This window comes from Epinephelus fuscoguttatus, linkage group LG18 (genome assembly GCF_011397635.1).
Source record: "Epinephelus fuscoguttatus linkage group LG18, E.fuscoguttatus.final_Chr_v1".
Classification (NCBI taxonomy): domain Eukaryota; kingdom Metazoa; phylum Chordata; class Actinopteri; order Perciformes; family Serranidae; genus Epinephelus; species Epinephelus fuscoguttatus.
The window spans coordinates 28315503-28342998 of NC_064769.1; the positions used below are offsets into that span (position 1 = coordinate 28315503).

Below are 27496 nucleotides of genomic sequence, written 5' to 3' on the forward strand. Positions count from 1 at the left end.
CAGAGAAAATGTTCCATGCCGACGCGGTGAGACATTTGAGGAACTTGTTTTGTAAAGCAGGTGGAGTGACTGAACCCTGTATGAAGGTCTTTTGGCTGCTTTGGTAAACACAATGATGTCAATTCATGGTTGTAAACGATTTGCTGAATACAACTTGTTGAGATACAATTCACCTCCAAGGTCTCCACGCTTGGCTCTCATCACACTGAGGCCGCTGACAAACACTCAGAGACAACAGCACGAGCCAGCGCGGCCTCTCAGATGGATTTCATAACCAAAAGCAAGAATTTTGGATTCTTCTGCTGAAGAAAAAAAAGACTAACAGCCTTCTGCTTCTTCTGGTCTTGCATCTAGCTCACCTAGCACCACTGAGCTGAGGAGGATGCCATTAATGCTTACGTGACCCTCTTGCCCATGAGCGGACTCACGCTTCCTTCCATGCTGTGACACGGTTGGTGGGCGTAGTTTGGTAGAAAGAAATAATTCCTTCATGAAATTGTTCGCAACAAGTTTGGGTTACCAGGGTCATGATTTCTGGAAAGGGACATCGCTGTTGAGTAATGCCTTGTGATGAACTTGAACTGTATTCCTCAAATCCTGTAACTGGAAACCAGTGAAGGGACACAGGGTGGGTTAAATGCCTTACAGCTGCATTATGGGCCTATTGCAGATGATTTAGGGCTCAAAAACTGCACTGAAAAATAAAATGACAGCACTCCTAGTCTTACATGTTGTGACATTTGAAACACTGTGAATTTGTTGCTATAAAAATCAATTAAAGCCGACTTGATTGATACAAAATAATCCACTCAGCACTGTAAAACAATCTTTCACAGGACATTTAATAAACACTTACATGTTTGAGCTCCAGTAAAACTTGTCTGGTCAGCTCTATCCTCTTCTTGTTGACATGCTTGATGGCCACCAGGTTCCCCTGTGTGCAGCACAAGAAGAGGCAGAGCAATGAATCCAGCATGAGGGACAACAAGTCTTCATACTTTTATGAAGACATTTAAAGGGACAGTTCACCCCTAAATCAAGAGTACATATTCCTCCTCTTATCTGTAGATCTATTCAACAGTCTGTATTGTTTTGGTGTGAGTTGCAGAGTGTTTGAGATATTGGCCATAGAGATGTCTGCTTTCTTTTGAATGTAATGGAAATAGATGACGCTTGGCTTTTGGTGCTCAAAGCATGGATGTATAGAAAACTGCATTCAGCATTGGAGGCAGGGCTCCATCCATTCCTACATGAAAGTTGCTCAGTTGTAGCCTGGTAAGACCACCCAGACTATGTGAGCTCAACCCCTGTATCAGTCTGGAATTGGTGACGGCCATCTCGTATCCACAAATTAAAATGCGGTTGGGGGCCAATCAGAGATGTGCACTTTGGCTGACAATGTAAGCAGACAATCAGGGACTGTGTTGTCGCTGACGACATAAAATGCAGGCTGCAGCTTGCAGAACAGTAATGGTGGCTCTGAGTTTCTCAGACGAAAAGATGTTTTCACCATTCGCCCATTCATTTTCTGTAACTGCTTATCCTGTTAGGGGTAGTGGGTGTGCTGGAGCCTATCCCAGCTGACATTGGGCGAGAGGTGGGGTACACCCTGGACAGGTCGCCAGATTATTGCAGGGCTGATACACAGAGACAGACAACCATTCACACTCACATTTGCACCTACGGGCAATTTAGAGTCACCAATTAACTTCCAAAAGAATTTGACAAAAGCTTGATTATCATCTGGCTCGCTTGGTAAAGAAGGTGATGTTCCCCAGTGATTTGATACGCTGACTGGCTGAAGGAGTTTTCCTGTCAAGGCGAGTATTTCCGCCCACTGAAAGTGTTTGGGGTGGAACCAAGTCCAGCTCACATCATCAGGATGCTCATACCAGGCTAGTTCAGTTGCGTATGAAGCATAAAACGTTAAATTGCTGTGTATATATAATTACCTAAATGATCAGCACTGGCCCACAGAGAAGGCACACTAAAGACTTTCACCAGCCAAGCTAGCTACTTCTAGTTTAGCGCTCTGCTAAATGGAATGGGAAAAAAAATAATTTAATCGTGATGCTCCTTTAGACTTTCCAAATGTTATCGGACCGAACAGATTAAATCCTGATAGTGAAACAAGTCATTTTGTGGGAGCTGAGATGCACTAAAAATGTATCCACTGATTTACAAGTGTAATCCACAGACCTTGTTGTGACTACACCTACCAACCGTATTACCATGCAGAAGGAAGCGTGCATCCACTGCTAGCTCACCTTGCACCACTGAGCTAGCTAACCTTACAGCTCAGATGAGAATGATGCCATTAAAGGTTACATCTCACGCTGTCACAAGCACGGGTCTCCTGTCCATGAGTAGATGCACGCTTCATATTTGGTAGAAAGAAAGTAGTTCCTACATGAAACTGCTCACAACAAGGTCTGTGGATTTCTGAGCAACTGGGTCATGATTTCTGGAAAGAGACATTGCTGCCTTGATTTTTGGCACTTTGAGCACCACAAGCTGAGGCAGACGTCTCAAACATCCTCCAACTCACACCGAAACAGTCTAGTTTGTGTGTAGCACTACAGTGAAGAGTAAAAATATGTATCCTTGATTTAAGAGAGACCTGTCCCTTTAAGAGCATGATCAGTATGCACTGATTTAGATGTAAATAAGGCAGGGAAAAAAACATCGACAGCATCATACTGATACTATAAAAAGTGCCAACACGGAGCATGAAAATGGAGAGAGGAGCATTAAAGCAGCGTTCAGAGGAGAGAACAGCGTCTTGCAGTAAAGCCTACAGGTACGTTTGGGGCCTTTTTCAGTCTGCTGCTGCAGAAGAAGAAGAACTGTATCTGCTACTTTGATATGTGAGGATCAGTAAACAAAGAAAGCAAGGTTAATATCTCGGAGCAACAGAAGTGACAGATTGCAGGAAAATGCTGTTGTAGCAACTGTGAAACCAGTTCATGTGTGAGCCAATGTGGGGGCTTTATATATACAGTTAGGAGCTGATGATGTTTGAGAGCTGATACATATTTTTCATTATCTGTATGTTCTCTCTGCCTGGTGTCAGATTTAATCACCTCCAGCTTCGACTGAATTTGAGAAGTGTATCAGTTCCTCAAGTGATCCATTCAAGCTGTACCGTGACATCAGCATTTATATAAAACCTGCATCACGCAGCGAAACACCACGCCAGTCATTAACCAGGGGCTTGTTTTTGTCACACTTCCTCACACCTCTTCCATCTCAAACGTATAAATTAGCAGCAGCAACAAGTTGATGGCCATGTCCAGACTGCGAGGCGGGAGTGTAGAAACAAAGAAAGGAAAAAAAAAAACATAGAAGAAGAAGAAAACTGAAGCATTCTGCAGCTCACATTAAAACCAACTACCTAAATTCGCCCACACTCTCTCTTTCTCTCTCCTCTCCAGCTCTCTCTCGGCTTTCTCTGCGAGTGTGCACATGTGTGGGTGGGAAAGGAGTGCGCAGGAGTTGAAAATGTCAGAACTCACTAAGCCTTACCTTAAAATAGCCCGTTTTTGCAAATAGCTGATATTTTCCATGGGCAGTTATCAAGGAGCCGTAGCTGGAGCCTCTCTGAGAAGGTGGAAAGGAGTAGTGAGAAGAGAGGAGAAAAAAAAGAAAGAAGAAGAGTCAGTTAGTGTTGTGTAGATTAGAGTAAAGAGGATTAAATTTTTGGTCATTTAAGACCGCTTCCACTTCACTGCAACATAGAAAAGGGTTCATCCACTGACATTCTCATCCAAAATACCTCTCAGTGAAACATGAAATTGCCTTTCGCTTATGTTTGAGAAAATAAAGTGTTTTCAGTTTTTATAACACCGACTCGAGTCCTTGGGCAAATGTCTGCAGTGCACACACAGAGTGAATAAAAATCAAGTGGGCGCAGTGCATACAGCCAGCCAGCACAGTCAACTACACATTTGTATAGAATGCAAATGTTGGCAACACATGGCACGCTGGAAAATACATTGGTCTGGAAAATTACTGCGTTTTCCACACGCACATTATCCCAGGAATTGGACCGAAAACCAGTAATGAAAAAGGTGTGTGCATGTGCTTCTCATGAACGCTTGCACGTGTGGGACAGAGCACAACCCCAGAGGAGATGCATTAGCCCCCTCGACACAACAGAACCTGATACTTGAAGAACGTGATGAGGTATTATGTATGTAGGGAGCGGGGCCAGACGGGGGCTTATTTTAACAATCATTTAATATGCGTCTGCCACCGCAAAACCCAGCCACCTTCAATAAACCACTGGGAAAGCTTTCAGGAATGTGTGAACTAACAAAGGATTTGGACTCTGTCAGGGCTGCAGCGTTTGCTTTTTCTAAGAAAAGCCACAAACTGCACCTTAATACACAGCGCAGTGTGTAAACAGGGTGAAGCTCTGCACTTCAAACATGTCAGCATTAGCATTTTCAATTCCTGGCGGGTCTAATTTTACAGCAGCGACATCTCGACACTGATAATCATCCATGTATGAATGAAAGCTGCGGACCCAGTGTTGAGTCTTTCCCACTGGCAGGCATGGCAATATAACCTGCCAGAAGAAAAACAACTTGTTAATCACACGTTGGAGGCTGAGCCAGCAACACTGACGGAATAAAAGGCGATATAAAGCTCAGAATTATGAGGAGATGTTCAGGGCTGCCAGTTTTAATATGAGATCATGTGGGTGTATTTAGTTTTTAACTCTCAGGAGCCGCAAAGCGCTTTGGTACGTTTGTTTTCTGTCACCTCACCTGCACATTTTTATTATGTTTTGTCTGACAGTGTGGGTACGTAAATCTGTGTCTGAGACGATAATCTACCTGCGAGAGGGTGAGCCGGCTGCCGGCTCGTTTGTGGTATTTATTGGGGCTCTCAAACTGGAGGTCCTCCCAGCGAATCCTCCACAGCATTCCAGCCAGTTCCTTCTCCAGCTTCAGTTTCCTGCAAAGAGGGAAAAAACAGGTGGTGAAATCAACAAGGACAGCAGCACAAAGAACAGAGGGACGCTGGGCCTCCTGCAGGAAGCTATACACGGACAACTTTCCTTCTTTTTCTTTGTATCTATGATTTGTTCTTATTTGTTAGTACACACTGATTTGCTCTCCTCTTAGACAAGAGAAAACTTCATGAGTGGTCAAGAGCGCTCTAACCAAGATAAGAAAAAAGTCAGTTCACATATTGTTGTTTTACACAATTTGATGCACTTTTATTTTACTTATTATTAATCTCATGCCACTTTCTACTTCAACTCCATGTCAGCAGAAAATATGTTTCCTTTTTTTAAAGTATGTTTATTAAACAGACTTCAAAGCAAGTAATACATAGTGCAGGTACTCATTGCAAAACAGAAGTCTGAGATTTTTCTAGAATGTAAATTTTTCATCCCATTAACAAAAATAGAAACAAACAACACATTGCGAAGCAATCACTCCGAAATCACCCTCCCACCTTCCCAAATATCCTAGTGGGTACAAATCACAGTGTCTTGAGCGCAGGAAGAGATGAAGAAGAAGAAGAAGAAGAAGAGAGAGAAAAGAGAATAACTAAGTAAATATAAGATAAAATGATTAAAATAAAATAAATTAATTAAAATAAATGAATATATTAAAAAAATATATAGATATAAAAAAAATAAACAAAAGTAAAGTCGAGGGGACAAAGAGAGTTATTGAGCAAATTATTTGTCTCTCCGAGTTAAAAAAAATATGTTTTTTATTTCACTACAGTTATTTAAAGATTTTAGTTACTAGTTTCTACACCGGCAAACATTTTATGTAATATTTATTACATTATCTTATATACATACATATATATATATATATATATATATATATATATATATATATATATATATATATATATGTATATACACATATATATATATATATATATATGTATATACATATATATATATATATATATATGTATATACATATATATATATATATATATATATATACACATACATACATATATATGTATATATACATATACATACATATGTATATATACATACATATACATACATACATACATACATATACATACATATATATATGTATGTATGTATGTATATGTATGTATGTATGTATGTATATGTATATATATATATATATATACATATATATGTATATATACATATACATACATATACATACATATATATATATATATATATATATGTATAACCTTTATTTCATATCATATAATTGTCACATTTTATGCAAAAGCATGCCATTGCTGCTTTTCTTTTAGTCATTCTGATATTTTTTTGATTTATTAAATGTATTAAAGTTTTCTGTATTGAGTACTTTTACTTTAATCCTTAAATACATTTTCCTGATTAAACTTACATACTTTTACTCAGATGTGGGACCAAGTTATTGTTTTGCAAGTCACAAGTCTCAAGTCTTAACACTTAAGTCTCAAACTAAGACTGAAAAGTCCCAAGGCATGTCCCAGTTCCAAACTTTGAATATCGAGCCCTTGACAAGTCTAAAGGCGCCCTTCACCGAATGCAATGCCATTTAAACCACAGAGCAATAACATATTAAGTTTCCAAAAATCACAAATGCTTTTTCAGATCTTATTCATTAAAAAAAGTTTGTCCGAAGTTGTTGAGTCTCAACCTGCAAGTTTTGCATAGTGCATGTTGTTTTTCATTGACCACCCACCATAGTTTTTGACTGCAAAAAAAATTAATTCTTACTATTACTTTCTGCAACTGGTGATCAATAGGGTAATGTTCGCTCTTGGTGCACTCATGGTTCTCTCTTACAGCTTGATTAGAAATGTGTCAGATTTGTTCAAACAAAGTGGATCTGGAGGATTAAGTGTCAGCTTGCTGGGAATGAATAATGTTAATATTAGTTGACTCAGAAAACGAGAGGAAATTAATTCATTCTTGTCACACCTCTTAAATAACATTATAATAGTTTTTTAATCTTCGGAGGAAGGTATCAAGTATTGTTAGGTAAGAAGGCTCACGTCCAAGTCATGTCACGAGTCATTGGTGTTAAAAATTTAAGTCGAGTTGTAAATGTTTTCTAATTTTATAAAGTCTGATCTAAAGTCATTAAATTCTACTCAAGTCTCACTCATGTCCACGTCATGTAACACGAGTTGATACCTCTGCTTTTACTAACATTCTGAATGCTTGAGTATTGAGTATTTTTACTGTCTGGTATCAGTACTTCCTCCCACAGTCCAAAGATGTACAGATTAGGTTAAATGATTACTCTAAATAGCCAGTAGATGTGAATGGTTGTTTGTCTCTATGTGTCAGCCCTGTGATAGTCTGGTGACCTGTCCAGGGTGTACCCTGCCTCTCATCCGCTGTCAGCTGGGATAGGCTCCAGACAGCCCATGACCCTGAACAGGACAATCAGTCATGAATACATGAATGAGTATTAGTACTTTTACTTCAGTGAAGGATCTGAATACTTCCTCCAGCAGTGCTGCTGACACAGCATCACAAATGTATCAGTACTAATGCGCAGGAAAATTTACTTCATCAGTGCACTGATTTCAATGAAGCTCAGTGTAAACTCAAAATGGAAGACTTTCTTTACGCTGTATCCATTCACAATTCTCTCTATCCCACTCCCACCACTTCCACCAATCACCTGACTATGGGTGTTCCCTCTCCAAGTAAACTTTGCCACGATCTCCTTCAGCCATTTATGTTGCTGCTGCCAAACTTTAAACATGTTCTCCTCTCTGCTCCTGTCAGCTGTGTGGAATCGTCGCACCCTCCTCCACCCCGTTCACCTCCAGGCACCTTACCCACAGCCAAGGACAAACTCATCAAAAGCCCACTTGTCTTCACATCCAGATCCTCAGCTCCCTCTTCATTTCATCACCACCATTACCATCAGCATCTAGACTCCACAGGGGTGGGATCCCTAATCTACTACGTCTTCACAACCCTCCTAGCCTTTGTGCTGGAGTCTTTGCACACGGCACACCTGCCTTTCTATGGTGTTTAGGGGGTGTTACCTATGCCACTAGGTTACCTATGATTAAGTGGGATTCATCACTCAGCACATCTGGGAAGGAGCAGATTCGGATGGTTAAAATCGTTCCGTGCATCATGAGTGGACTTTTTTCTTCTCTTAACAGAAAATTAAGAGAAAATGTAAGAAATTAAAGAGACTGTTGCGCATGAGAGCCAATGTCACATGAAGAGGATTTGGTCGGGGTTGAGGCAGGAGTGAGTCAGCTGGTGTTTTCACCACAGAATCGTGACTTTCAAATCTCAACTTTCTGCACGCAGCGGCGTCTCTCTAATGGCACATTTCATACAAACAAAATAAATTCATAGAGATCCTTCAGAGGCGAGGTGGTCTGTTGACTCACGGTTGCATTATGAGGAATATGACATTTAAAACAACGTGGACTCAATCTGCCGAGTCATCTTAAACAAAAAGCCTCCATTTGTGCAGTTACGTCTGATCTCCATCTCTCCTGCTGGTATTTCCTGAGATAGCAGTCTCATATCTGACTGCTTCACGTCCAGTAATGTGACGTACGTGTGTTTATGTGTGCAGGCGTGTGTGTTTGCATTTATTAGATTTTAACTTCACGGGTCCATATGCTCTGCTTATTTAACTTTGATGAAGTGGAAAACTTCTTTAGGTGATTTTTTTATAGTCCCAAACAAAGAGCTCTTTCTTTCACACACATGCTGAATATGCAAAAACATCACGCTGTAGAGACCCATACTGGGATTTAGGGAAATCAACACAAACAGTAGCTTTATGTAAGAAGAAGTGTTGCTTTAAAAGTCAAGTCGACCACTTTTCTTTGACTTCCAATCACCACTTGTCACTTGAAATGATGAGTTGAATGTCAGGCTGAGAGATCTGTCTTTCTCTTACTTTAAACAGAGCTACTTGTTCTGATGACTCACAGGTCTTTTCTTCTAAGAGCAATGAAAAACAATGACAACCATGATGAAGATTAGAATCCACTTCAGTTCTTACTCCCACACTATTTATTTTTAACAAACTCACTGAGAGCGGACTCAGATGTTTTAACCTTATCTTAGTGCTAACACTGGTGCAAAAATAACTACTAAATCAAACACTGTAAAACTGATGCTTCCTTAAAAGCATGTTGTTTCCTCAAAGATTATACAAAGAACAATTAAACAACAGTAACTTGCGTCAGTATTTAATCATGTAGAGTAATGACAATACAATAAGCTAATACTGTAATGCTGGAAAAGATAACAGTAAACTACAATTTAGACTACACTAACAGACTTTATGACATTTTATAGTGAAAAATGAAAAGAAATATATATTGTAATAGAGGGGAAGTGAAAAGCAGTTGACCCTTCGCTAAGTCCCACCCCCAGACGCAGACTGGCCAATCATAACGTAGCATCAGGCCGGCTCAGACCAGGTTCAGACAACAACACAGCTGTGCTCCACTGACTCTCATGCAATCATTTCCTTCATTTTCAGGCTGGTTTTGTGGATTAGAGCTAAATGTTGTGCCTGGGGCACGTCGTGTATTAATGATACTCGTTACCTGGAGAGGTTGGAAAAAGATATACGTTTCTTCCCTGTTCCAAAACCAAAATCAAACCCTGAAAAGTGTAGGGTTAGCTAGCTAGCTACTGAAGATATAGCCTACTGAATGTACACACATGCTGCTTTTGCTTTGTAGTGATTATAACAGTGAAACAAAGACCGACTCTGCTGTACAGGAACCAGTGAAGGGAAGCAGGGAATATTCATTGTCTTGTGTGTCGATCAGCAGTGATGTGGTGGTTCACTTTTACACTGTGATCTGTAGCCTATAGTTCGGCTTTAGCTTCTAACTATCTTTGTCTTTTTAACCTGTTGTTGCTGCTGAGTCAGTTTGACATCCTGGATATATCCAAACACAGACTGTAGACCCCTCTGTCTGCTTCTCTCTGGAATCACTCTTTCATTTCTCCAAAAATATGATAATGTTTCTTCAGGGAGTGCAGTTAGTTACAGTGTGGACAATCACAAATGGGCGGGGCTTAGCGAAAGGTCAATTATGTTGCAGTGCTGCTCACCTGAAAATATGGGATGTTACATTAATTTATTGGTCTGTATGTCTGGTTATAAGCATCTGAACTGTGCTAATATGAAGTGGCCGCTTTAAACACTGTGCACGTGATTTACTGTTTTGCATCTTTGTACTTCAAGCATGAGTTCGCAATAGCTGCTACCTCCATGCCAAATTTAAGTCTTCTAAGGCAAAAGCTGTGGCCACCAAAGCGCAGGTAAAACGAACAGAACAAGCTGCAGAGCTGCAGCTAGAAATCTGGCAGGTCAGGCTCGGATACACTGTAACTCGGATATGGTGTCACACTTGGTAATGGTTCAGAAAGACCGTTTTTGGGCTTAAAATACACAGTTTTGGGGACCCAATCCCCACTGGAAAACCAGTTTGTCTCCGTAAATAACAACTGCTTTCTATATGCCACTGTCACCGCAGGAAAAACAGTTATGTTTGGGGGCTAAAAAGCCACAAGAAAAAGAGCCACTGGTCACTGTCTGCAGCTTGGCAGTCGTCTCACCTGGGTGTCACACCGATCATCATCCCCTCCACCTCTCAGTAGCAAAGTCCGCTCATATACTGCATCACTTCAGACATGTTGAAATGATATGTAAAAAACATACAAATCTAATATATCGATGGTTTGTAGAAACATACAATGGGCTGAAAGTAAAACAGCAACAGGTTTAGCTGGTAATTTTGGTCTTTAATGTGGCCCAGTCAGCGTAATCTCCCGAGTAATACAATTGAATTTTGAGATCGCCACTCCTGTCTCTTCTATGGTGAACTACGGGTGGATGCATTAAAGTGGAAACGGATAGAAACTGCTCCAGAGCGGCAAACAACCCCCCAAATGTCTGCACACACAGCCTAACCAAATTAATTAATCTAGCAATTTTCATGTCAGTTATATTTGTGACTTGTTTTGAGTGTTATTTTTGTTTGTTTATAATCAGTCCGACTGGCAAACACAGAGCGCCACAGACGGGAAGAGGCAGCGAATCAACACATCTGGGACAAATCTCAGAGGAGCTGCTGTTTCTGGATACTTAATGATTTACGGCACAAATAAAACTATTAGCCCAGAGTTTTGAAGACTGGAGAGCTTTTCTTTTTTGGGGGTGGGAGGAGGAAATTCATTTTCAGTTTGAGCCACTCAGAAATGAAAAACGAGCGGAGGCCATACATTCCAGCACAATCTTAAAGGTGTAAAACACTTCCAGATGGCTGCAGGAAATTACTGCAGTGTTTGCATATCACTGCATTTTAGCCTCTCCTCAAACCATCCCCAAAAAGTGGCTCCTTTTTTCTTTACACACCTCATTTCACCAGGGACAAACTGTGCAGTCGGACAGTCTGAAAACTTAAAGGGGATTCTGACGCTTGTTTGTGTCTACAAATACTCCCGGCCGTGACTATGTGCAACCATTTTGAGGGCAGGAAACACCATTAAACCACCGGTGCCCTCCAGCCCCTTCCACCACCACCAGAAAAAAAAGGTATTTTTCTATTTAAGGAGCCTCGTTTAGAGACCTCTGGCAGCCAGAGGGGCAAAGTGTGGGGCTCCACACTGGGCCTATTGTTTCATAAGTCCCATATGTGAATACCTCTGCTGGACCAACCCCTCCATTAAAACAACAGAGCCACTGCTGCTCTACTCAACATCCCCTCACACTGCTGCCACACACCAGACTCCAAGATCAACTGCCCACCGTCCACCAGGTTAAATCTACTGAGTGCTGCACGATGGTATTTTGATGTTGATGTCGCGCCACCAAAACTTAAAATCAGTGAGCGTTCATTTTGGCTATGTTGCATGTGTACACTGCATGTTTTTGCAGTGTGGACAAGCTGAGTAACTCACCTGTTTATAATAGAAATCAACTTGTTTCAACAATAATGTACCAGTGCAGTCTTGATTTAGGGTTGGGGGGGGCACAGGGGACACCTCCCCCTCAATATGTAGAGCATGTGCAACAATAAAAGTAACAGAGGACTTTTATTTTGATGAAATTAAAGACATTTCCAATAAACTGATGCAGAAAAAATCACCTGGATGCAGGAAATTAAGTGTTTGATGTTAAACATTTCTGAGTGGAGGACCCCAAACCTCTCCTTTCATATGTATGACCCCCAAAAATGTTGACACAAAACCCTTGTCTGCCTTAATTCTGACACTCATGACAAAAAAATGAGACTTAAAGTCTGAATTTGAGGTTAAAATGGTTTGTTGCAGTATAGCAAAGCAACACAAGGAAACAGACAATTTAATACACAGGATTCCTTTTATTAAATTCACCCAGTTTTACAACTGTGTACATTTTACACAGGAAAAAGTTGCGAGGAAATCACTGTATCACGTCAGAGGTGCAACCTATTACCAAAGCTATGCAACCAGCCACCGTTTACGTACCAAAAAATACAAAATATGACAATAATTTCACAGTACAGAGCTTCCTCATTTTGGGTTTCGTAGCCTTTTCTGCCTGTGAACTAGATTAACAATCCCATTAACCCAGCCATTAGAAAATGTATAAATCTGATTATAAAAATCTGTATTTATTAAAAAACAAACAAACCCGTAAGCAAATATATAAAATGGATATAAATGAAAATATATTTATATATATATTTATTTCTCCTATTAAAAATATATCAAATAAATATTATTATAAATCATTCTTATAAATTGCATCCCTGTATGCGTATCAAGTGACCCCAAGGTTGATTGATCTGAGAGTAACTACAAACAGTGACAAAACTCGTTAAACATTTTAGTGGTGTCTTTATAGGTTGAGCCCTGAACACGGAGGCCTCCTCTCAGCAGCTGGAGGATCTTATAGACAGCTGTAAACAGCTCGGCCGTGCGCCTCTGTCCATCAGCAAAGCTCCACTGGTGTCTGCCAAAACAGGAAGTGATTTGTTAGCCTTAACTGTCAGAGAAAAACTTTTAACCAGTGGTGTAATTTATGCTTTTTACTTGAATGGGAGGGTTATATTAGCAAATTCACAGCCTCAGAATCCAATAAAAGGCAGCGTGTTCGAGTGTGTTCGAAATAGCTTTGCATATATTAAACTGTCATTTATGTAAATTATGAATCTAAATATAGTCGGACTCAAGCAGAGAGTGCAAAAACTGCGGGTCAGGACCAAAAATGCATAACAGAGTTTCCCTGTTGGGTTCCCATAACAGAAATAGACACTTGTTGCCATAAGTCACCAAATGTTACCCTTGGATCCCAGATCTTTAAAAAAGAAACTCCAAGAAAAGAAGAGCATATTTCATCAAACTTACTGGCCGAGGGTCCAGGGAAACTAGCTAGCTAGTTAGGAAACCATGCTGTGCTTGCTGAACTGTGAGCTGCAAAAGAAAAGGAGAAGAACATGTCAGTGTTGTCAGAATTAAGTGCACACTCTGCGTCTAATTATCTGGAAGTTAATTTGAAATTAAAAAATGATCAACTCCAGGTTTGGTGGATTTACCTCAGGCAGATAGCTGCTCCTCCGTCTTTCTTCCACCATTCCTCTGATCAAAATCCATTCTGATTGGCTGGTGATTAACACTTGTTTGTGTTAATAGTCAGTATTAGAAAAGTAATCAGATTACTGGTGTCATTTATTTTCTTTTTTAGTTAGTGCTGTGTTACATTGATTAGCTGTGAACATGATTAACCGCCTATGTAAAGACACCTTTGAAAAAGTGATGGAAAAGGGAAAAATAGAAACATTAATTTTCTTTTATTACATGCAGATTTCACCCATGACATTACCCAGAATTTAGCAATCCTTCCAGTAGCTTAATTGCTGAGGGCATGCATGATTAACTTCTTGTGTAATTAAATGGAGCTCAGTCTCAGAGTGATTTCCATAAACATGTAGACTGTGCCGCTCGGGACACTGTAACGATTTCATTCCAGTTTGTTTTTACAGCTGAATGCAGAGCTCAAAGTTACAATCATTAGAAACGAGGCAGGCAATTATTTTATCTAAAAGATACACAGCTGCTCGGGGGCGGCAGCGAACACTAACACTTATTTAAAAAACCTGATTACATTCAGGCATTACCATTTATTCTTAACTAAACAATGTGGTGCTCACACAGTCTGCAGGATTTCATTAAAGATGTTAATGCCACCTGTGTTGAAGCCAAATCTAACAAATGAATACTGCAGAACAACTTCATCTTTTCACAGTATGTTATTTTTGTTGAGTCAGAAATGTTTTCTTTTCCTGATACAAGTGGAAAAATTGTATTATTTTAATCTGTTTGGAATACAAATTGATTTGTTTCAAAGCAGGGCTGTAACAGGATTTTAGAAATACTGAGGTCATGAGTTCAAATTCTTCCCGTGCAACCCCGAACCAACCCCCAAAAACTGTTTGAACAGACAGCTTTTTACACATTGCATTCATTCCTTTAACTGTTCGGAAAAGTTTTGTGCAACTTTTATCTCACAACATGGTGACACAAGTGTATTTTTGCACTAAAAATAGTCATAATGAAAGATGTAGAAAGAAATCTGAAATATATGTATTTGTTATTGTAAAATGTAAAAAGAATATTGAGCATTCAGTGCAGCCATAGCCACAGTCAAGCAGGGCATGATAATAACGTTTGCCAGGCTGCCATTGGAAACCATTTCGAGAAACTGTCAACCAATTCTCTGCCTTTTTAACATAGCTTTCATAAAAGTGGGAACCTCAAAATAAATACCTTTTTAATATTTGTTGTATTTGTAGGAAGCAATACAACAAGTTCTTCAACCCATACTACCATGTTCCTAAATAATAACCACACCTACTGATGGACAGTGGAACAGCTCGTGTATGACTGTTAGCAGTCACGGTTGCAACTTGAAATAGTCGCAGTTGCACAACTAGCTAGGTTTAGGCAACAAATTTACTGGGTAAGGTTTGACAAAAAGTTCATGGTTTGGTGTAGAATTAGTGTTAATAAGGTAACGTAACATATCTCAAGTGACACGTCAGATACATCTTATGTAATCACTCCTGTGACAGTCATCAACATACTATGTTTCATTGTTAACATAACTCAATGTTGACTTCTGGTTTCACACACAAAACGAACACCGACCTCCTGGATGAAAGTCTGGTACTTGTTTGACCCATCCATCTCCCTTCTCTCTTATGATATAACAATCATAGTGTTTTAAGTGGCGGCACAGTTGTGCAGTGGTTAGCATTGTTGCCTCACAGCAAGAGGGTTACTGATTTGAACCCAGGGTGAAGGAGCCCTTCCATGCACAGTTTGCTTGTTCTCCCTGTGTCAGCATGGGTTTTCTGCGGGTACTCTCGCTTCCTCCCACAGTCCAAAGACATGCAGGTTAACTGATAACTCTAAATTGTCCGTAGGTGTGAATGTGAGTGTGAATGGTTGTCTGTCTCTATGTGTCAGCCCTGTGATAGTCAGGGGCTGATATGTGTCATCCCCTGACTATATTTAATAAAAGCACCAATGATCAACCCTACAATATTATCACAATATTGATATTGAGGTATTTGGTCAAAAACATTGTGATATCTGATTTAAGCAATAGCCCAAAGTTGTTACATCAGTGATACTTAAATATTGGAAATATTTCTGTCAGTCGGTACTGCACGTACATTAGTGCATTTTTTTGCGTGTGCACAGGCCTCCTCTAATTTATATGTCTGCGGCTGTGCACCTATGCCTTACTCGCGGGCTGGTGTGGGCACGCCAAGCATAATCTTACTGCGGCAGAATGCATGTGCCATGTAATTTCTGTCTGGACTGTCTGGAAATCCCACATTCAAGCTTTGATGTTCAATCAAACTTTTGCGGCATCGGCAGTGCCTGGAGCTTAATCACATTTTTAGGAAATGTGAGGTGCATCTCTGCAGCTCTCTGCGAGCCCCGCACACAATCTCTGCAGATGATCTGCACAAGCTTTTCCACAGAAGTTTAAATAAGGCAGAGTAAGGAGTAAAAATCTGTAACAGATAAAACACAAACTACAAAGAATTTTGTTCGGTTACAGTAATAATCTTTTTAACGTTCTTTTATGTCAGATTTTTATTATAAAGCTGATGTATCACAGGTTTTGGCAACAAAAAGCTGACGCCTTGTTGCCCACCTGCCATCTACTTTTAAAAGTTATGAGTTGAACCCTGTCAAATCAAGTCAATTTTACTTTAATAGCCCAAAACCACCAATTTGCCCCAAGGGCTTTGCTTCACCGTCAGCACCCTCCATCCCTAGACCCTCAGTTTGGAAAACATAAAACTCCCCCTGAGGAGCCTCACATCCTTCTTGTTTCAAACATTTCTACAAATAAGAAAACAGAACACTCTTTGAAACAGTTACTCTGCATTGGAAGCACATTAAAAATTACTTTATCCCAGGGGCAGGTTTTTTAAATTGTTAAAAAAAAAAAACCCCCTCATATTTTTGCAGTGTAAAACATACAGCCTTGTTTTCAAGTTCAAGACCAAACATCTTTGAGCTCCTAATAGGATTTTAAAGCCAAAACATTTATGACAACGTACAAACAAACATGTAATCCTTTGAGAGGAGCACAAACATCACCTCGGCTGATGATTTTCATCTGACATCAGCAGCGTGCATGTGAATGATTAAAATAGGTGGCATTTATCTTTAATCCAGCACAAAGAAAACAAACTTAATGAACACACTAATGATCATTAAGTGAGAATAGCAGCAGAGGTTGTTCTAGGCCAGTATATGAGCTCACTTGGCAGCTTAAACACACTTCACCGCTGCTTTAATGCCGTCACCTGCTGAGCTGTTGCCATGGCAACAGTTGTGTAAATACCTTACTGGCACCTATAGCAGCACGACCCATAAATTCTGTATCGAACACATCTCTTTCTCCCTCTCTCTCTTTCAGTCTTTGAGAGGAATAAAAAAAAAAAAAAAAAACATCTCTGCATTTCTACTGTTGGAGCTAAAAGCAGCACAGACAGGAAGCGACAGCTAGGTGCGATCAAACTCACCTGTAAATGAGGAAACTGGAGATCCCGAAAATGATGAGCGCTAAGCCGGATCCCACAGCGACAATACCCAGAACTGGCAGATGACCTGGAAACAGGAGGAGAAGGATTCCACGCTCAGTCGTCGCTCATATGTTCAACAGATGTCCACATTCATATGTTTGAAAGGAGAAAGAGAAAAGCTCTGTGCTGTGTTTCTCACAGCTGTGACTTCCTGACATACAGCTGCGCTGCTTAAGCAATCTGTCAACCGCAAAAACCGGCAAACAATTTCACACAATTACACAGCTCCGATATTCCCGATATAAAGACCTAATGGAGACTAATTATAGCACCTGCTGTAAATCAAAGGATAAGATAATACTCAACATTAGGAGAAATATCAGTTCGAACACCAGGAGATGTTTCACTTCACTGCATTCAAGAAACAGTTAACTACTTGTAATAAGCAATTAAAGTCTGCATTTTTCAGCCAGTATCATAGAAATATAATGAGAGCAGAACGGACATTCCCATTTAAATGAACGGAGCAGGATGGTCAGAGCGGTGACCATTTTTATGTGTACGACTTCCTAAACTTCCGTATAAACAAGCTGACTTGTCACAAACTCACTGAGGTGAGGTTTTCCAGTCCATTTCTAAATAAGCAGTCCATTACTTTTAAACTACTACAATATTTCCTTGTGTCTTTTGTTTGTTGAAACATGATGTCATGAGCTACTGCTTATTTATCACAAGCAAGCACAGCAGTACACCAGTGGCTCTCAAATGGTGTGCCGTGATGCCAATCCAGGTGTGCTGTGGGATTTTGTGATACCACAGATTGTTACTGCAATATTCAACTGGGCCTTTACAAAAAGTTATGCATGAATTCTGAGGTGACTGTATCAGTATGTTGTGTGCACCCATTTCCTAATAAAGAGGCACACTAAATTAAATTTTAAAAAACCTTCACAAGGAACCTATTTATCCCTGTTTGCATGTGGGAATTGTAAGTGTGTGGCACATCAAAAGCCCTGATTGGCAGCCAGTGTGAGGGATGATAACATTTAAAAGGGGAAAGCTGTTAGTGGGAGTAGGAATCGCTTTTTTGTAGAGAGCAAATTACAACAAAGCACCAGCAAAGACGACCTACCACCAAAAGAAAAGAGAGGGGAAAAAACAGTGGACAGTACACAAAAGCTAATTGTCTTATCTTTTATTGTCTTATGTTGTAATAATAGTGATAACACATGTTATAGAAGCTATTGTGAACAGATATCAATATAGGTGTGCATTGAGATATTGGCTTCAGCAATGGTCAGGGCAATTTTAGGCAAATTTAGGAAATTCTGCACAACAAGAAGCAGGATAGGAAGACAACAAGAAAGTTGCCATTATAATGTGCATTTTGCATCAGTTGATGGTTGAACTCACAACCTCTGACACCAAGGAGCACCTTCTATCTGACTGAGCTAATTAGCAAGTGAGAATTTATCTGTGGCTTCACAAATTGACTAAGCCAGCCACCAGGATGACAGCAGCTGTCAAGGCAGATTTCAAACTGAAAATACACATCTTGCATCTGACAGCAATGGTTCACGTGAGGACAGAATTCAAAATGCTGTCAAAAATACAGTTTTTGATATAAAATTCTGATATTTGCCAAACATCTTTTACCGCGACTCCAAAATTTTGTAATTTTTTTTTTTTTTTTTTTTTTTTGAAAACTTATTTAGCAAGAATTTGCAAGTATATGTTTACAACAGATGTTGTGCTAGACTTTTTTGTCGCCAGGTCATAAAAATCTGGTCATAATCTATTTTTACCGGTCATTTTAATTTTCGTTTTTAAATGATAATAAAGATATTCAAAGACATTTAGTTTTCATTCGTTCGTTTTTAATAAATCCAACAAGCAAGTTATAAAGTGTGCATTAATAAGGACATGAACGAAAAGATGAACAGACATCCACACACCCGTGCCACAAGGCTTCGCCCTGGACACACCGGACGGCACTAACGCGTCACTAACGCATCCGATGTGTCCAGGGCGAAGCCTTGTGGCACGGGTGTGTGGATGTCTGTTCATCTTTTCGTTCATGTCCTTATTAATTGAAATAAGTGAATTAATTGAAAAATGTGTTCGGTAATGCACTGTTGTGTTATTTTAAATTATAAACACGGTATTTTCTCCTCACGTTCCACAGTGCATGCTGTTATTTTATTCTGAAATTGGCCGGATTCTCTTGTCTTTTCTGTGTCCGACTTCCTGTTTGGTATGATCCGCTCTATCCAGCTTGACAGAAGCGCTCGCGGCTCCCGTGAAAAATAGACCAGACGCCAAACTGAAGCGCTGCCTCTACTCCACGGGCGCTCCGCTCTGCTCAGCGGCCTGCGTGGACAGTCAGATAGGTTAAAATGGGCGCTGACTGAAAACTGCCTCCGCTGCTGGGCGCTGCGCTTTGGTTCCGCATCCGGTGTGTCCAGGGCGTTATGTCAACAACGCTACATGAAGCAGATGAATGACTTTTTCTCTGCAGCACTGTGCACTCTGCCACCAACTGGGCAGGGGTGGTAACTGCAACCGGTCAAAAGGACCGACGACCTTCAGATTTTCCGGTCATTGTAGTAAAAAAAACGGTCAATGACCGAGAATATCCGGTTAACGTGACGCCTGGTTTACAGTACCGTTTACAGTCAAACATCTCGATGCACTGTAGGCTCAATTTTTGATAAATCAAAAATCTGTGAGGACAATTTGTGTAGGACAGTCTGAAGATGCTCTGTAGCAAGTTTGGTGTCAATTGAGCAGAAATTGTGGGAGGAGATAGGTTTAAGAAGTTTTACAGTTGTTGAAAAAACAGAGTGATGGACTCCATAACTTGCAATAGGTTTAAATGTACAAAAGTTTCTTCAGTATTGGGGCTACATTTTGGTTAAAGTTGCGAAGCTGTAGCACATACAGTCAATTTGTTGTGAATTTTCAAAGTTTTGAAATTTAGACGCTTGCTGTAGAGCAACAATCAGGACTATTGACTTGTGTTTGCAGCTGAGGATATCTGGCATAGGACTGGACCTTTGTGCAAAGTTTGGTGATTTTTTGCACATGGGAAGTAGGATTTCCTCAAAAAGAAGAAGAAGAAGAAGAAAGAATGAGCAGGAAAACAAGAGGGTCCTGGCAGGACTGCCTGCCCGGCCCCTAACAAAGACAGTAATGTTAGCTAACTATGCCAGTAAGCAGTGCTATACTGGGGTACGGCAACACCACTTGGACAAACAAGACGCAGAACTGCCTGACACCGTAATACTAGAAGTGGTAGTAATAAGAATGGCAATAAATTGAGTTTATTTCTGATTATGATTACATTTGCTAATGATTATTCCAGACAGCAGTGCGTGGTTGCCTCTCACAGAAAAGCAAATTCTACTCATGTATATTTTTTATCAATATATTTTAGCATAAAATCAAATAAAAAGTGTGTAGATCCAGCATGTGTTCACATCAAACTCAGCAAATTAAGGGTTTATTTCCACCAAACCAAAGTCGGTGACTGTTAAAACAGTGGAAAGACTAACATTAACCAAGATCATTTTGGTTAAGTTTTATTTTGTTTCTGTCGAGTTTGAATGATGTGTGTTTTACGATGAGTTAACGAGGCAATTAAGCTAACACTGGTGAAAGACAGAAATGTGGTTCGGTTGTATTTTTCTGTTTAATGAGGAAAATAGGTGTAAGAATAGGCCAAAACGGCGTTCTCAAACTGTGAGCGTGACACTTTTTATGGTCCTGCTGATGTGTGCTGTCACCATAACAACAAACAGTGATCACAGTTTTCTTTTGTATTAGTCGGCAAGCACTTCAGTGTCCAGTTTATTCATTCAGCTGCATAAATCTAAACATTTTTGGAAATTATATAGATTTAACAGTCAGAAAACGTGCTGATATGTTGGATTATGACATGAATGGATTGTGTGTTTGTGTTCTCTTACCTGCAAATACAGTTAAATAGCAAGCATTAAAGGAATAGTTCAACATTTTGGGTTACAATGTTTGCTTTCATTCCAAGATTGAGATGAGAAGACTGATATCATGCCAGGAAACAAACGAGCACAACTGCAGTAAACTGGACATCTCTGTTTCCTTACTCTGTGAATGAGACACTGCTGCTATTGAGCTTTGTGTGTCTGTACATGTTGTTAATCGTCAATATGTGTCATCAAATTCCCAAACACTCATTGCCCTTTGTGCTTAGAGGGACACTGGAGAAGGAGACGACACCCAGGCTCTCGACTCTGCAAATTGTTTGGCTTCAGATTTGTGTGACTGAGTCAGATTTATTGCCCCTCCGCTCATTATCCCTCCTTCACACCAAAATACATTTGTAATTGGAGTGGTTTTCCTCCTCAGTTTATCATCTGTGACAACCGTCACTCTGTTCACGCAGCTAAGACCATTTCCAGCACTTATCTTTCACGCCGCTTGTTATTCAAGCAAACATTACACTTCTACATTTGCTCTTTCGCATCACTGAGGGAGAGAGTTGGGATGAAATTGAGGAAAAACAACACATCTATCATCAAAGCATGGATGAAAATATCACAGACTGCGCAGAGATGAGAGTGATAATATAAACAAAGCATTAGTGTGCTGTAATATTCATCTGATGACTGATTCAATCTTGCTCTAAGTCATGAGAAAAATTCTGCCATTAAGTGTGGCATAATGCTGTACGTGAACCTGTTGTCGTAATTCTTTCATGCAATTTCCTGACATCAGCGTGTCCATTAGTCAACCTTATGTCGCTTGTTTGTAGAAAATACTTCAGAAACAGGTGTAATCATCTGTAGGCAGCTTTAAGTAGAGGGTAAGTGTGTTGTCAAGAGGGATGAGGCAGAGTTGTCATACCGTCATTGCAAGAGGGGTCGTCTGTAGAAAACACACAGGGAGGGTTATCCAGTGGTGGACCCCCATTGGGCCAGTGGATCTTCTCTGTTTGGGACCAAATGATGTCTTTGGTGGTCCCATTGAAGTACGCAACAAGCTGCAAACACAGAAAAAAGTCTCACTTAAATGGATGAAAATAAAGATACTTGGAGCCTGATGTAAACTAACTTCACTGTAGGAGCCCATTTCTGCCAGTGTGATAAGAAAAAAAGATCCTGTAGGTCTTTATAATGAGAACCTTTTTTGAAATTACCAAATTATGTGAACTAATATTATTAATATTAGGCGTCACAGAGTGTCGTTCCTGTGGGATACAGCAACATTAAACCCCTGAGCTTGCCTTACAAGGACTGAATGCACAAACTTGCTATTTTTAAATATCCCATGGAGAAAGACTCTCACTGCAGCCTGTTTTATTTAGTTCTGAAAATATCAATGAGTAAGCCTGTTCTGTGGACGATAAACAAAGTTCAGACTTCCATCTGTGTCACCAGTGATGAGAAAACACAGTGAATGTTGGATGGAGTAATGAGTGACAACAACCCCGCACGCATTTAAGAGTACTGTTTGCAGTGGAAACACCATGTCTGAAGTTTACTGTTGGTTCCAAAGGTAACTTAGTGTTTGGTGGAAATGGAGCTTATAAGTTAGTATCTCAAAACAAAGAAGTAGTATTTCAAAATAATGAGTGAGTATGACAAAAATGAGTGAGTATCTCAAAATAATGACTTAGTATCTCAAAATAAAGAGTTAGTATCTCAAAATAATGAGTATCTCAAAATGAAGAGTTAGTATCCCAAAATAAAGAGTTAGTATATCTAAATAATGAGTTAGTATCTCAAAATAGAGTTAGTATCTCCAAATAAAGAGTTAGTATCTCAAAAAAATGAGCTAGTATATCTAAATAATGAGTTAGTATCTCAAAATAAAGAGTTAGTATTTTAAAATAAAGAACAAATATCTCAAATAATGAGTTAGTATCTCAAAATAAAGAGTTAGTATCACAAAATAAAGAGTTAGTATTTTAAAATAAAGAGTATTTCAAAATAAAGAGTTAGTATCACAAACTAATGAGTTAGTATTTCAAAATAAAGAGTTGGTATCTCAAAATAAAGAGTTAGTATATCTAAATAATGAGTTAGTATCTCAAAATAAAGTTAGTATCTCTAAATAAAGAATTAGTATCTCAAAATAGAATTAATATCTCTAAATAATAAGTTAGTATCTCAAAATGAAGAATTAGTATCTCAAAATAAAGAGTTAGTATTTTAAAATAAAGAACAAATATCTCAAAATAATGAGTTAGTATCTCAAAATAATGAGCATCTCAAAATGAAGAGTTGGTATCTCAAAGTAAAGAGTTAGTATTTTAAAATAAAGAACAAATATCTCAAAATAATGAGTTAGTATCTCAAAATAAAGAGTTAGTATCACAAAATAAAGAGTTAGTATTTTAAAATAAAGAGTATTTCAAAATAAAGAGTTAGTATCACAAACTAATGAGTTAGTATTTCAAAATAAAGAGTTGGTATCTCAAAATAGAATTAGTATCTCTAAATAATGAGTTAGTATCTCAAAATGAAGAGTTAGTATCTCAAAATAGAATATCTCTAAATTATGAGTTGGTATATCTAAATGACTTCATATCTCCAAATAGAGTTTTTATTCTACAACAATGACTTAGTATCTCAAAAGTGCTGACTTAGTATCTCAAAATAATGAGAAACTTTCTCAAAGTGTTGACCCAATATTTTAAAATAATAATAAAAAAAACAATACTAAATCATTATTCTGAGAAGGTTTCTTATTATTCTCCATATATTTTTTCCATGACACCAACAGAAATAGGTTTCCATACTTCACAACGTGTTCCTGCAGCCATCTATAATCTGACACATTTTTCATGAGTGGTTTCTTTCATTGGTCCAAAAATGTTAAAAGTGTTCCTGGTTCCATATTTCAAAATGAACAAGCATTTACTACAGCAATTCATATATTAGCCACACATCCTGAGATGGCAACAATTACTGATTTACTGTTTCACCTATTCTGTGACATAGCATTAAAACATTCAAGCTAATCAAGAATCATATGTTGAGAGCTAATTAGCATGTCCTTGATAAGCACAGCTACATTGTCTCCATTGAGCGCCTTACATCTACACAAGCAGAGTCTGACCAACGTTCTGAACAGCTTGTGTGTGAGCTTTATTTTGATGGCACAGCGTCACAAGCAGCATCTGTTGTCCTGCTGTGAAACACGACTCCTGTGTTTCTAACTAGCCCGAGGAGTTTTTATGTTTTCCACCCGTGCTCCCAGCGTGTCGCGTCGTCTCTGCTAAAACCTTAAAGGCCGTCACCCCTACAGAGGGTCATCAAAACAATGCAGATGTGATGGGTGAAGGGGCAGAGGGAGCGCCGTCTGAAATAGCTGCACGAGGGGCTGTGTTTACTGCACTGCACTGCCAAAGAATCAACAACTTCATCTTGTGTTCACTTTTAAAACCTCTAATGCCTTCAAGTATGCAGACAGTTTTGTTTATTTCCCCTGCAGCTAAAAATATATCGAGGTTGCTTAGAAGAATACATAAAAAACAAATGCTGAAAACATGGAATATATGTGGCCAAATGTCTGTGGATCCCATCATTCTACACCGCTACATGTGATGATGATTTCCTTACGGACCTGGCTTTGTGCAAAGGGGGCATTGTCATGGTGAAACAGGAATGTGCATCGACCAATCTGTTGCCACAAAGCTGGAAACACACTATTGTCTAAAATATCTCTGTAAGATGTGGCAATAAAGGGAAATTCTGCCAAATGTATCTCCCTATTTGTGTCCCCCCAAAAGTAAAATTTGAAGATGACAAACAATCCTTAAAATGTATAATCGGCCTTCTGTCAAAATGAATCAGTCGTTCTGATATTGTTATTCTGTTTATTACATTAAGCAGTTTGAGACTCTGAAAGCCGAAACCGTCCCGTGATGTTTTCAACTAGGCTGCCGGCTACTCGGGTCAATCGGCCACACAAATGGACCAATTAAAAGCCGGAGAGAAATGAGACCAGGAAGTCACGCTGACAGCCTCCGAGGACTGCTATGAAATTCTAACTGAAGTCAAATCGAGCTAACCCACTTCTTCTTCCCTTTGAGAGAGAAAAAAAACACTAAGCAGTGTTTGCAGAGTACAACATACACAAATATTTTCATCGGACTGGGACCGGGAAATTTGAGGTTTTATGCATCTTATCATTAGAGAAGTCAGGACCCCAGAATATGTCCCAGATAGTAATACTCTTCTGCTCTCAATGCATCAACAAGCAAACACAAAGAAAGGCTGAGGGTTTAAGTATCATGCTAAAAAGAACTTTGAGAGGATTCTCATTAGAGTGATTAGAGACACATGAAGTGAATAAGCCTTGCATTGTCTTCAGTTAATGTCATTATTTTGTGTCAACAGCTTGACATACTGAGGATGAAAATGATTCATGATGAGTAAGTTTTACAGTTTATATCAAAAGGTTCCCAAAACTTTTTTCTTTTTGGAGATGACATGTTTTATGTTTTTTAAGTTGATTAATATTATAAGTGTTTGTTTAATACCCCTATGGTCACTAAAATGTTTCTAACTGAACCTCTGTTCTTTTTGGCTCCCAACCAAAATGGGTTTGTAACACTGAGTACTGAAAACTGCCAAAGACCAAAAGTTGGCATACATTATCACCAGAAGAAAATGTAGGCATTGTATTTTTCTACAAACCATGAATAACTTACATTTTGTACATTTCAAATGTATCATATCAGCGTTTCAAAAGTCAGGTAGTATATGAGCTGAATGTCAACGGATGATGGAATGGACGGTGGATGGTGTGTCATCTAGGTTTTACGGCTGCCAAGCTGCAGACTACTGAAGACCTCCGTTCAAGACCAACATACAACAAAAAAGGGTTGTGATTTAGCGGGTCATTGCTATGTTTCAAGCAGCTTTGTAGGCACCAAACATGGGTTCTTCATAGTGCCCCATCACTGTTATTCCAACGGAGATAGCACCACATAAAGCAGCTGTTATTTACCTAAGACATCGCTTTATTTCCTGCCTGGATACTGGCACAAAAGCAAGTATTTTAAGCCAAAACATGATCTTTTCCCAACCATAACCAAGTCGTTTTTGTGCTTTGATCTAACCACACATTAACCAAAGCATTATTAACGTGCAAATGTAACATATCTGTGGTTTGCAGAAATGGAAAAAGCCATTTTTTTCTGGCGATTGGGCTGATTTGTAGTCTTGTTGACTTGCTCTCTTAATCTGAATCTGTCCACTATGAGACTTTTTTATCTGGGCAAAGTCACACTGTGCTGGAGCGCCCACTTGCTCACCTGACAGAGAGGCACACCATGTACAAAGGCTGTGTCCTTGGCACAGCAGGCACGGGTCCGATTCCAACCCATGGCCATTTGCTGCATGTTATTCACCCTCTCTCTGTCCCCCTTTCATGCTCTAGCCGTCCCATCAAATAAAGGCAAAAAGCCCCAACAAATACCTTTTGAAAAAAGTCACACTGTGCTTATTCAGCTTTCAATAAATGGTTGTTTTGGGGGGGTTGCTGCATGCCTTAATTAGATAGCCGAAAGAAGAAAGACGACAAGAAACGACGTGTATAAAAATCTGTTCATACTTCTTTAAGAAAAGTATTAAAAAAGGCGTGGGATTCAGACAATACTAGTGTTGAAAAATAAGAATGAAAATAACACAGTACTTCAGAAAAAGTCCCTCCTCATTTGCTTATCAGCCCAGTCCATGCCTAACAAAATGTCTCAATGCCAAATGTGCCTCTTAAGTGTTGAACAATGCAGCCAGGGAAAAACCCCTGAGTGCCTTGTTGCACTATCTGTCAGTACAGTCCAAACACAGGTTTGACACAAAACACATGTAAATTGTATTTATTTTGCTATTAAAATCCAATTTTCTTACAAATGGTCCAAAATTCTGCACTCTGGGGCATTTATGAAAATTTGAACCAGTAAAGAGATTTTGGTCCATTCAGCCAGCCTGGTCTAACTCCCAGGGCATCAAAAAACGGCAGATACAGACACACAATGCACCCTTTAGCGTCTGTATGAGATGCACAAGGCTTTCAACCATCTCCAAAGTAAATCCATCTGCATCATTATTAGATTTTCAGAGCAACAGACGTAGTATAAAGAGCGAGAAAGTCTGCTTAGGGTGGTTGGGAGAGGAGGTGGATGGGTCCAACAAGCACAGGACTTTGATCCAGGAGACTGGTGTTTGTGTCCCATGTGAAACTAAAAGTCAGTGTTGAGTTATTTTGACACGCTGCTGATCAGTCAAGTGAGCCAACTGATGTGACTCATGACTAACGTCAACTACGATCTTTTCCTGACCCTAAGCAAGTTGTTTTCTAAACCTAACTGCCAAACCCTTCTGCGTCACAATACAATACAAAAGACTGCCCAAGAATCAAGATATGACGACTAGGAATGAGATCATAG

At 39.4% G+C, this 27496-nt stretch overlaps 1 protein-coding gene across 1 annotated transcript in view; it reads right to left on the reverse strand.

Moving 5' to 3' along the window:
* The window catches only part of npr2 (natriuretic peptide receptor 2), a 113715-nt gene that overhangs the window by 41994 nt on the left and 44225 nt on the right, over positions 1-27496 (reverse strand). The window contains exons 7-11 of the mRNA XM_049603967.1: positions 21943-22078; positions 17059-17143; positions 4842-4962; positions 3526-3600; positions 857-934 (exon numbers count right to left, since the gene is read on the reverse strand). Of these exons, the coding sequence (XP_049459924.1) occupies positions 857-934; positions 3526-3600; positions 4842-4962; positions 17059-17143; positions 21943-22078 (495 nt within the window). The remainder of the gene's footprint in view (positions 1-856; positions 935-3525; positions 3601-4841; positions 4963-17058; positions 17144-21942; positions 22079-27496) is intronic.